This window comes from Neolamprologus multifasciatus, chromosome 9 (assembly GCF_963576455.1).
Source record: "Neolamprologus multifasciatus chromosome 9, fNeoMul1.2, whole genome shotgun sequence".
Taxonomy (NCBI): Eukaryota; Metazoa; Chordata; class Actinopteri; order Cichliformes; family Cichlidae; genus Neolamprologus; species Neolamprologus multifasciatus.
The window spans coordinates 25,674,230-25,686,711 of record NC_140447.1 but is presented as its reverse complement, the minus strand read 5'-3'; the positions used below and the strand labels follow the sequence as shown (position 1 = coordinate 25,686,711).

Genomic DNA, 12,482 nt, shown 5'->3' with positions numbered 1-12,482 from the left:
CCAAGGGCACAAACAGAATTCCACTCACTCACTGTAACTCCTCCCATTGGGTTGTGAAATATTAGGTCCCTCTGGCTGAAGCACCTTCACATATAAACAGGCAGCGAAGGATACAGGTTGTGAAAACGTAACTTAGCTTTCCGTCTGTGTGCTGCAAAGTCGGGTTTTTTGCACTTTTTTTACACCAAGGGCAAGTTTCTAAACCTCTCAGATGGACCTTTCCAGATTTTTTTTATTTATGTTTAGTTTTTTTCCCTTTTTTTTTTTTTTACTGAAACTGAATGAAAAATTAATTCGTTTGAAAGCAGATATGAAAGAGGGGATTCATGCAGCTCGTACCAGTTGCTGATCCTGGGGTCCCCAGCCTGCATACTGAAGCTGAGCGTTTCGCACCTCTGGAGGGTTCAGGTTCCACGTTTCCCTGGGGTGCACAGACAGGTGAAAAAACCCCCCCACTATCAGACAATCGTGAAGGCACATAAACACAATGACTGTCTGCTCCCAGCGATGTGGCGGCAGAGGAACAAGTGTACAACATCTGAGAACAAAGCTTTAAGTGCATCCATAAATACCGCCACTCTATAACAGTGTCACCTCTCCTTATTGGGAAAAGTGCTGCGCAGTGCAGGCTGCAGAATTAGAGGTGCCACTGCCTCTGTGTCTTTGTCCGGAGCGCGGAACGAATGAGGACACCAGCGCAGGTGTTTTTTGACGCGGCACCACTGGGTGGCAGCATGTAAATAGGTTTAAGCAGGAGAGCTGCTGACAGTGCTGTCATACTGTGACCTGGTGTGGAAGTAATTCAAAAGGGAAATAAGTAAGGTGGATAGTCACAGCACAAAAACGCCTCTAATATGACTTGGCAGGGGAGGCTTTTTAGCTAGACGCTTGTAGCACTTGATTAACTGGTAGTAGTTTTGCTCTTTTCTGTCACTGAATGGCAACAAGGTTTGAACCTGCTCAGTGTACCTGCGTGGGTTTGCTCACAGTTACATTCATCAGCTGGTAAACTGATGCTTCTAAACTGGATTTCCTGTGTGTCTTGTTAGCACATCGCATTCTTCTAATGGTCTTCAATTATTTACATGACAGGTGGATATGACAAAATAATCAAATACAGTGAACACCCGCCTATTTGGGGTTCAGTATTCACAGATTTTACTGTGGAATGTAACTTCAAATTATTTGCGGAAAATTTGCCTATATGCTGATTTTTTTTTATAGAGCTCATCTAAAATATTTGCTTTTTTCATTAGGATGACAGGTTAAGGTATATTTGGGGTTTGAACTATTAAAATATGCAGTTATAGTGTTTTCAGTGAAGTGGTCCCTAACCTTCGCGAATACCAGGGAGTGAATGTACCTCAAATTTTTGTACACATTTGTGCCACAATGAGCGTCAGTTCCTGTTGAGCGTACATGGCGATCTGGACACACAGAGGGTACAGTGCTAACTGTGCCCAGCCAAGAAACAACTATCCACTGGACCTGCAGAGATACAACACTGGTAGCAAGAAACAGGAATGCAAAAACTTAGGACATGCCAACCGCATCCAAACTGCCAACGTTTCATTTTTAATGGGTAAAAAAAGCAGTGATGAGCAGGTTTGTAGCTCTGTAACCTTGAATTCTGCGTGCACCTGTTTCTCCAGCAAAATCACTGTGAAAATTGCTGTGAAGTGCACTTTGGGATGGTTTTCCCCAACTTTGCTGTCGGCTTTGAATTAATACTTAAACAGCAGCAGAACGATCTTGTGCGTGGTCTCATTAGGATAGAGATTTGTGTCAGTCTGTGAAACTGTAGCCTGAGGTTTATACTGTTAGCTGGTAATTACGTGACAACGCATCAGAGGCCATGTTGCAGAATAATGCAAAAGTAATGTAAAGAGTGGTACAAGAAGATACTTTCTTTTGGCAGCGACTAAGTAACAAAATGAAATATGTTTTAGAATAGCAAACAGTACGATTGTGATCCTACCTAAGTAAATGTTAAGAAATAAGGTTTAATTGGTTTTCCTCTGTCACGTTTCTAGTTATAATAAAAAGCCGAGAACACAGAAACATGAACACGGCAGGTTTTTCATTGTTACGTGCTCCTTTCTTTAGCTGTTTTTAACAGCTTAACGTTGAAGGACGAGAGATCTTCAAGATCTCTTGACATTGCAGAAAAAGGCTCATTTTCAAACCAAAGCAGTGCTATTAGTGTAACTTTCTTCTGTGAACTGTAGCTCATTTTGACAGGTGCGTGCTGAATCTAATCCTTGCTCTGGTAATGTACCTTCTGTTTTTGAGCGCTTCTTAATTCGAGGTCTGTCGTCAAAGGGCTAACTCAGGACAGGGCGAATGAGGATAAACATCTGCCTATGTTGTGGCTGCGGCCGACTACAGCTGCGATTTGAGGCTGCGGATTATCTGATAGCACCGTTTCGCTTCGCAGACTGCACAAGTGCAGGTTTGGAAGTAAACAGTGTGGCTGATGTCAGAGGTGCTTTGTGGGAGGTAGTTGGCAAAAGAGGTGTAAATGAGTTTCTTTCACATTTTCACAGGCAGAAAGGTCAGGTGAGATAATATGAGAAAAACACAATTTTAATGGAGTGACTCAGCCCTGATGTGTACTTACGGCGTTTCCAGACTGCAGATGATGTAGAAGGCCGTGTAGGAATACTGGTACACCTGGAATGAGATGTAGGATATTTAACCTTGACATTTTAATTCTTGCCAATTCTTTGTTCTCATAGAAGAATCAATGAAGACATCATAATTGCCCTGTTTACTTATATTAGGTACAACAGTATCTTCTTTGAAAGTAAAGAAAACAAAATCTGCATTAGGACCGATGATAATTAATCCTTTGAACTTCAAAATAAAAAGAATCCTTGTTAAGCAGGTAATTTTGAGGAAATACTGTGAAGTGCTGCCATAAAATCTCAATAGTTTCCTTCTAAATTAAAAAAGAAGAAGAAGAAAAAGAAGAATGGCCTCATCCCAAAGCCACAATGCTCCATATCAATGTGACAGTAGTTTATTCATATCAGTACCAAAGGCTGACAGTAACCCACCATCCCCTGGAAATTCAAGGGTTTAATGTCTTATCTTGCTGCAGTGATGTTGTGTACTCAACACTGGGTCAATACACTGTGACACCTCAGTAAGGCTGCAATTCAGTAACACATTTCTGGCCGCATCCAGCGGCATCTGTGATACTGGGTACAGTTTGAGGAGGGGGGAAAAACAGAAAAAGGATTCTTCAGCCTGCTGTGAAGTCAGAATAGTCAATATGGAGCCCAATTTACCATTCTGTTGTTGCAATATACTTACTTCTCTATGTGTGTGCTGTCAGAAAACAGTACGCGTGTGACATTGTGCACCTCTTGGCCACTTCCAGCACTGCTGCTATTTTTAGATTGCTGGCTGGAAGTCCCATTTTGACCACTCACGCTCAGAGTTTGGGATTTCACCATGGAGCTCAAATTTGCCCAGAGCGAGAACATTAACTTCTGTGTCCAATTGGCCTGACTTTCATGTCCAAGATCATTGCTGGTAATGAGAGCTGTGTACCAAGACACCAAGCAGGAGTTTCAAGTCAAAAAGTCCTCACTGTCCAAAGCCTGAAGGCAGTGCATGAGATCAGGAGTGCAACCAGGAGCAAGGTTGTTACTTGAATTTGTCCCCCAAGGTCTGACTGTCAGTGTAAATGCTACTGTAAATCCCCGAGGCACTGGAGGGTGGACATTTGGTGCAAACGACCTGACCTGTGACTTCCAGAGAGTGATCAAAAAAATAGCAGCTGCACTAGAAATGGTGAAAAGGACCACAACGTCATAACCCTGAAGGATAGATCGACCTAATTTAAACCAGCTGATCTTGGATTTAATCAGCAGATCAAACCACACTTATGTCGACCAGATTAACGACGGCTATGGCGTGTCTTTGAAATCCTAACCTTTTACTTTTTAAATGACAGTTTTTGTTACAGTCGGCACTCAACAGTCAGACATTATGTATCCAGGAACATCACCCAGTAGAGACACATCTTCAGGAAGAGCGTTTGTCCATGTTTTATAATACAAGTGGGGTATTTAATAAAAACATGAACCATACCGCATCTCATAGTGCATGAATGTGTGCCGACTGTGCTACGATGAGCATATAGCAGGAATGACTGTCATCTATCAAGGTGATGGTGGTCTAGTTGGATAATAAATGCAAACACGTACATTCCACCACACTCGAGTGTGCCGTAATATCTTCAATTCATCTCAGGCAATAACACAAGGTTATACAGTGTTTCTGCCAGCATCCTCCATAAACTAACAATAGGAACCAGTTCTCTCTACAGTGACGCCATAGTAAACAGGCAACTATCATCCAACTAAATGGATCGATATATTTGATCCACCTGTATCAGGAGCTAAAATGCTTTGATGCATATGATGGTGCTGCTGTTGATCTCATCTCCCTGTCCGCGAGGCCGTGTAGCACCGAGGGATTTGTTTGTGTTTGTGCCTCCCTCAGTACAGTTCTGCTTGGCTTAGCTAGCCCCCGCCACCCTCGCTGACAGGCAGCGACGTGCGACAGGCCTTCACACCCCGCCATGATTGCTTTCTCCTCCCTCCAACCCCCCACTGCCTATGCTTCATTGCAGGCCTACACCCCACCCCTCAGCAGCGGCGGCTGACATATTTGGCTGTCAGGTTGCTAATTCAAAAAACAAGCAAACAAATGAGATGCTCACCGGTGCAACATTGTAGGCCAGCAGCACATGCTTCAGGTCAGGAGACACCTCGTACTTGCTGGCTTTGTACATTTCCTAGGAATCAAAAGAAGGATGTTAGAAGAAGAAGAAGAAAAAAATGCATACAATAAAAAGAAGAGACCTCCAATCTCGCATGGCAGTTTTTCATTAAACTGGTCCTTAACTGACTGCGTTTGACAGATTGCTTGGTTCCTAAAGCAAATGGGAGCTGCATTAGTCTTTGCACTAGGGCTTGGTGATTTGATGGCAGACATAATGTTGCGTGTTGTCACCCAAGCTGCTGTGACACTGATGCTACATCTCCATTTTGACATTTCACCAAGTGTTAAATATGCAGCTCACATATCACTCTGAAAAATGGATCATTTGTGGGGGGGAAAACACACAAAAAAGCTTTAGGTTCTTTGATTTGTTGACACTATTGGAAGTGTTTGAATTGAACTCATAGGCAATCACGGTCAGCCCTTTAGTGCTTTGATTGTAAGACAAAAAGACTTACAAATTTCTTGTTATGCACTAAGATGGTTTGCTCGTTGGTGTCGACGTTGAACTTGACGACGTCGCCGTCCTGATTGCGGTACAGCAGCTCATTGCCTGGATGATGAGACAGAAGACAGGAAGAAAAAAGTTAGACATTGCTAAGAAATTAAGGAAATTGCAGACATATTGATAAAGCCAGAAACTATATTCTGTCACCAGTTCTGCAAATTAAAAGTCTGGGTTCAAAAAAAAAATTCCCTTCTAAAAAATTAAGTAAAAGCAGACATGATAGTCAGCAGCCTTCATTTTTTTTGTGTTAATGGAGTTGTTACCTGTCAGGGACACTGACAACATAATTAAACTTCAGAGGATGCTTCCACTTATTAGATTTTTCATATCAAAGGGATATTGAATTAGACTTGTTTGAGTTCCATCAGCAGCCAAAAAGAACTTCCTTTTTTGTAATCAACCAGTATAACAATTATTAACAGGTCACTTAATGGCACGAATGCTTAGTGGTGCAATCAAAACTAAAAGCAAAGCGAAGCAGAGCAAAGATGTGCAGCAAAAGCAGAGAGAGCAGGGCTGCCCAATTGTCTGTGTCGTGACTGTGATCGCAATTCTGATGCCAACAATTTGTCAGACTGTGCCTTGTTATGTTTTTCTGCTATATGTGGCCAAATGAAGAGCTCCGTCCTCAATAATAAACTGTCTGGCATCAGGCCTTTGTTTCACAGTGTGATTTTTACAGGATTTTTAGCTTTCACAAACCACCAACTACTCGCATTTTAACATTAGTTCATTTGAAACAAGACTTAAAATGTCTATTCGGTACAGTTTCAGTCATTACAGTGTGATAAAACATTCTTAGTGACAAGTACTAAAGAGCAGCTTTTATTTCTTTACCTCAACCTTATTTACTGCAAAACTTTGGTCAGATTTAATTAACACAGCATCAGATTTTAATTCAAATATTGCTCAGTCCTGATTGGTGCTTTCCCCAGTGTAGACACGCCCACTGTATGTATTATAGTATGAATCAGAACTTTTTTCTTTTTTTAAATATTTTTTAGACCTTTTTCATCTAGAATTTTCAAATGTATTATTGAAATAAGTTTACACTTAAAATTACGTTTTTTCCATTTGAAGTTGATCTTAAATTGTATGAACTAAGCTAAACTTACTCCGAACTATTTCATGGCTACCACTTTTTCCAATTTTAGCAAACTATCTTTGTTTATTTATAACTATTGACTTACTATTTCTTCCATTCATGCCCTGCTAGCTACTAATCCATTTAACAGATATTCACCAATATTAAACTTTTTCTCCATTATGCATGCTTAACAATTCAACTTAATTCATGGTGTTAACAATTTCAGCTGCTAATTAATACTTCACCTTGATTTTTTTTTTAATTCTTAATTTTAGGCAGCCAGGGAAGGATAAGCTTAATACAGCTACTGCCCCCTTTCACCTTCAGTCTATCTCCGCTCCCTTGTCTTATTGCTTTAGTGATCCATAGGCACACGAGCAACCACGCCATTTGGTGAGGTAATTAGAACCCAGAGATTGTTATGCAGAGTGCTCTCTATCTGCTAGCATATCTAATTGTCCATTAGAGGTGACAAAATTACCATCACAATGGCTTTAATTCAGAACGTGCTTGGGAGAGCGGTTTCAGACATTTTTAGATAGGCATAGCCGAACGCCCCCTCAACAGCTTTTGTCTCCTTGTTAAAAACCATTGGCATACTAACAAGGGTAGAAAATGGACTCCTTCATGGAAATCCTGGTGATAAATAAAAAGATGCAGATTTTCCCCCCCCCCATCATGAGTCATTATTTTAGTTTGACTTTGTCTGACATCTTTTTAAAGGTCTACTTTTGTATATGAAATGGTAATTGCCGAAGATCGCGGCTTGAATGAGTAAAAAAGGCAAAATGGTTATTAAATCAGATGCCAAGGAGATTGACAGAACTTTATTTTGCTTTGTGACACACTTTGTTTTCACAGTTGGGCTTCGGCTTGAATTCAGAGACCCGCATCTCTTTAAGGCACCTTTTTCATCTTTATTTCTCACCAAACTACTGATCTCCGTTAACCACACGCCTCGAGACACTTCACAGATACCACAGATCTCTCAAATCCTTCCCATCACCACCCTTATATAAGCCCTCCTGCTGAGTTCATCATTTTAGACCTTATCATCACTCCTTCACCTCTCCTGCTCTTTGTTTTGTGCTCTTTCAAAGACACAAAGCCATCTATTCTTTCACAGGACCCTAGGCATTATGTCTTCCCTTCAATCTACCTCTTTCTAGCTCTCTCCCTTCCCCTGACGTTCTCCCTCTTACTTTCCTCTCTGCCTTGACTTGCTGTGCATTAGCCCAGAGCGCTGTTTTCTCCTCTGATCTATACCTTTCCATGGCAGTATGTCTTATTAAAACAGCCTGCTGCCCTGGGCACAGCCCTAACCCAGCCTCACACCAGGGAGTCAGAGGGAACAGCAAGAAGGTGAGAGAGAGGGAGGCAGAGATGCAAGGCAACATAACTTTAGTGAGGCAGACAGAAAGAAAGCCACAGATTTACATAAAGTTTGCATATGAGCTTTATGGACAATTTTTTTCGGGGCGGGGGGCTCTGTCCTCCAGTCCACATCCTAATGTTTGCACAGGTTTCTGCATATTCATTGTAACAGCTACTAATTGAAGCTCACTGAATTGAGCAGATTAACATTGATACAAAAAGATGAACAAAGTGATGACAAATTAAACAAATTAAAACTGAACTCAATTTGTTCAGAGTGATCAAATTATCTTGATGGAAGTGGTCCCTTCCAGGACGACCATGCCTTCATTGATGAGGTTTGATGAGTATGAAGAATGGATCGGTTCTTACACACAGCTTTTCTCCTCAATGCGCTTTACACCACATGCCTCATACACCCATTCACAGAAGGACTTTTTCTGTATCTGCATGCTGTCTTGCTAACTTTTACACTCCGATGGACACAGTAGCAACTCAGGGTTTAGTATCTTGCCCAACAATATTGCGGCATGCATAGTGGAGCAGCCAGGGATCAAACCACCAACCTTCCGATTAGTAGACAACCTACTCTAAGCTGCGCCTTAGCCAACAACCACTGTATATTATTCAGAACTGAATAATTTCTTTTGTGGTCACTAAATCCTAATCCCACTCTTCACATATAGGAGATTTTGTACAGACAGTATTTTCCAACATCATTAAAACACTAAATGAGGGAATATATAGTGGAATAATACTGTTCCAACCCTCCAGTAGAGTATTAGAGGCTTACAGAATCAATACCAATCAATATCAATACAATGAATTATTCTGCTGGTCCAATACCTTACTAAGGCATTTTACTAAGCGAACATCACTAGACTGCTCTCTCCTGACACCTCTTCCAATACTTCAGAAAGGTCAGTGAAACATTCTGGAAGGTGGTTAGATAATCTCTCCAGCCTTTTCAGGTCTTTTCTGGGGCCTCCTCACAGTTGGACAGTTCCAAAGCACCAGGAAGCACCTAGATCTGATGCCAACCCAGCAAACAAAGTCACATTATCTAATAATTTATGGAAATCTAGAAAAAGATAGCCTGAACTCTCAATCTATAGAAATCCATCAAAGACATCAAACCCTAACGATGCTCTGCCATTACTTTTAACAGATGCGCTTGTTCTAGTTAGCTCCCCTTTCTCTCCAATAATTTGCTCTTACTATCATTTTTTTTTCCAAGGCTGAGGTTTGTTTCATGAGCGCATAAAACTTTGTTCAAAAATTCTACAGGTTCCTTAAATATGCCTTTGCAACCTGGTCTTTCTGTTTTTGAAGTTTTTCAGGGGTTTGCATCTTGTAGCTAATCCTCTGATGTTACAGTCATGAAGTATTGATTGTTGGCAAGGAAGCATGTCCATGTAAGTCCCGGAGAGCATTCTTGAGTGGCTGTGCAGTCATTAAGCTTGCAGTATGCATGGATTTCTGCTCCTTCATAAGACCTCTGCCTCTTCATCTACCAGCTCATTTGTCGTTTTTGAATTTATTTTTGCATTATGGCTTTAATTTAGTAGTAAAATGCTGTTTCTTGCCAAGCCATATTCTTTAATATTCCTACAATAGATTTTTGCTTTTTGAGACACATTATGAAAACCTTAATTTCCATGGTAGCTTATTTACTTCAAATTGAAGTGTAAATTTCCACTCTCACGTTTGATAAAATGGTAAATAACAAACAGCTGCTCAACAAGCACGTAGCCATCAAGAGTACCCTTTAAATTTAGGGACGTGTGTTAAGAGGGGGCGCATCGCAGGCCATTTTTCTTTTTTCTCAACGCTTGTGTTAATCTACTGAAATTAAGGCTGAAAATTGGTTGCATAATTGCGTGAGTTCTGATTAGACAGAAACATTGCTGGAGGCTCAGACAGTGAGAGACGAGGTAAACAAGCCAAAGCCCTTACGTCCTCTAAGTTGTGAGCTGGAGCAGCCAGACTTGTTTCAAAGCATTCTCCAACATGGTGCTGCTGCCTCACCTTTTGTACCTCGTAAGTTCACTAGTGTCCACAATATACACTACAGCAAAATGGCTAAAAGATGTTTCTATCCATTTCAATTTTTAGCATTTGTTGTTGCAATCCTAGTTTTTAGCACCTCACTTGGTAAGAACAGGCTCACCATCATTATCAATATGACTGATGACCTAACCTATGCAAACAAGACTCACATTGTACCAAATTATCCATCCACCTGTCCTGACACTTCAGTAGCTTCACTGTACTCTTGGCTTCATTAAAATTCCATTCAAACTTTATGGTTCATGTGCAGAATGGCAGGTTAATTAGAATGACAAATTAGAGAAGGCTAGTTAATACTACTTCAAGGAAAATTGACTCTAGTAGTCTCTCAAAGTTAAGAGGAATCCATAATGCTCATTTTCAGCTCCATTTTTAAATGTTACAGTAGCTCTGTGAGTGGTCAGGCTGTCTGAAATAATGTGACATCATACATAGACATTACAAAAAAAGTAACAACACTGTAACAGTTCAGTGTTAAGATTTTTTTTAATACAATGCTGCTCATTTTTCTGTCTGTCTGAGATCTTTATCAGACTTGAGGTTTTTCGGGAAGACATAACACTTCATTCACTGCATTCACTGCTCTCCGGAGAGTGTTCCTGGGTGAGCAGAGTCTTTAACAAGCATGTTATCAGAAACAAAACCACAAAAGCTTTATTAATCCCAGCAGCGGGATCGTGCTGTAACAGTTGCTCAAGATTGTCGAGGCTGTAAATCACACAAGAATACAAGAAACACAATATAGTACAACAAATCCATGAAAGCACTGGAAGGCCTTGTCTTGTATTTTATAATAGGAAGGTAGAAGGTAAGAAGTCACCAAAGTTGTATAAGTAAACCAACAAAAAAAGGGGGAAAAAAAGACATAATTCAGTTACTGTTGTAACTACTCCTTATCCTAACCATGAAGTGTGAGCACAGATTATTCTCAACTGTCCTCTCATCCTGAGCATAAAAGCAATACATATAAAGAAATAATTTATACATCACAAAAGGGAATGGAAATATATAGTACTTTAATGGCCCTAACCTTGAACAGTTCCCTCCACATAATACATCACCATGTGATTAAAAACCGCAGTGAAACGGGTAGGTTCTTTGAGCTATATTATAAGTCCTGAGGTGAGCCAGGGTTGCAGTGTTAAGTTGTGGAAGAAATGGAATTTTTCTTGTCAGTTCCAGGTCATTTGTCCATGCCCAAGGCTGTGCATGATGACTGGTTTGATGAAAGTGACACAAGCTGCTGGGGAAAATTATAGTGTCTGTCAGTGGCTAACTAAAACGAAGTCTCCAATACAGAAATACAGCCCTAAAGCTTAGATGTGCAGTAAAATATAGGTTGATAAAAAATTCAACAGGAGTTATAATTAAAAATCGCACTTTATATTTCTAGTAATTTGGCTTCTTTCATCTATGGCTCTTCAAAGGGTATTCCCCATAATAGATGTGTTTATTTATCTCCACTGCTGTAAAGCAGGACAAGCAGCACCACGGAATTCAAATTCTATTTTTGACTTACTTGATAAATGAGTGCGCTACCAAATGAATGGCAGGGCAAACAAATGAGCAAAAACCTCAGATATGAACTCGCTGAGAACACATGAAACCACCCACGGCTACAGCCAACCTGCTTTTGGCCAGTTTTCACAGTGGAAGTCATTTATGTTTATCAGGAATGCCAATCAGTCTCGCCTGCTGGCCTCATTACTCACAGACACTTCAGCTTCTCAATCCACAACCAGCGCTGGAAAAAAAAAAAAAAAAACAAAAACCCATGCCAATTTATTTCTGCTTCACGCTGTTTAACATTAGGGATGAAGAGAAAGTTTTTCTTTGTAATTATCTGATTTACTTGGACCTTGAGTATATCAAGGCAGTGGGGGGGACAGTAAAAACAAAACAAAAATCTACAGATTAGAGAAATCAGCGCTATGTTTAAAGAACTAAAGACCGCTTGCATCAGGATCCCACAGACAGGACTTTTATCTTAGACAAGGAAAGTTAGTTTCAGTCAGACCTGCTATAGGCAAACCAAGTTTCTTTCCCTTTTGCAGCGATTAGACCACCCCGAGTCTTCCTTTTCAAGCTGTTGCTGCAAACCACTTTGAAACCCACCTTTTTGTGCTGTAAAGTGACTTGCAGATGTGCAGTAAATTGCTCAACAGCAGTTTAAATAAAACAAACTATATGAGATTTGATATTGTTTAGACAGCCAACACACATTTAATAAAAAGAGAAGTGAGAGAAGTGGAGTTGAGAATTTGCAAAACATGAAGTCCTCAAAAACTGTCCCTCACCTAACTCCATATTCCCTTCAAGATGACTCTCACAGGCTTATAAAAGTGTTTTCAGGGCGCCTCCATCAACTTAGACCTTATTGCTTTTTGTTGCCTATCAACTCAATTTGAAATGAATCTTTGAGTACTATTATTGATTTACCTCACAGCCAATAAAGTGACAGTCATTTCATCAGGTCCAGCTGCTCACGTACACCTCATAAACCCACGGCCTCTGTTGCTGTTTGATTTGCACGGCTTCAATGTGCTTTAGCGTTTCCTTCAATGTGTGTGTTATAGTTTAGCACTACTGTGTTTCTTTGTGCTTGCAAACAAATTACTGAACTTGGATAGAAAATAAAAAAAACAA

At 40.4% G+C, this 12,482-nt stretch overlaps 1 protein-coding gene across 5 annotated transcripts in view; it reads right to left on the bottom strand.

Annotated features, from left to right (window-relative positions):
• The window catches only part of LOC146511668 (A-type potassium channel modulatory protein DPP6-like), a 262,569-nt gene that overhangs the window by 32,972 nt on the left and 217,115 nt on the right, over positions 1 to 12,482 (bottom strand). For all 5 annotated transcript variants that reach the window (XM_085173046.1, XM_085173048.1, XM_085173047.1 and 2 more), the window contains 4 exons: positions 5,256 to 5,350; positions 4,736 to 4,810; positions 2,621 to 2,673; positions 340 to 421 (listed from right to left, as the gene is read on the bottom strand). In XM_085173046.1, the coding sequence (XP_085029172.1) occupies positions 340 to 421; positions 2,621 to 2,673; positions 4,736 to 4,810; positions 5,256 to 5,350 (305 nt within the window). The remainder of the gene's footprint in view (positions 1 to 339; positions 422 to 2,620; positions 2,674 to 4,735; positions 4,811 to 5,255; positions 5,351 to 12,482) is intronic.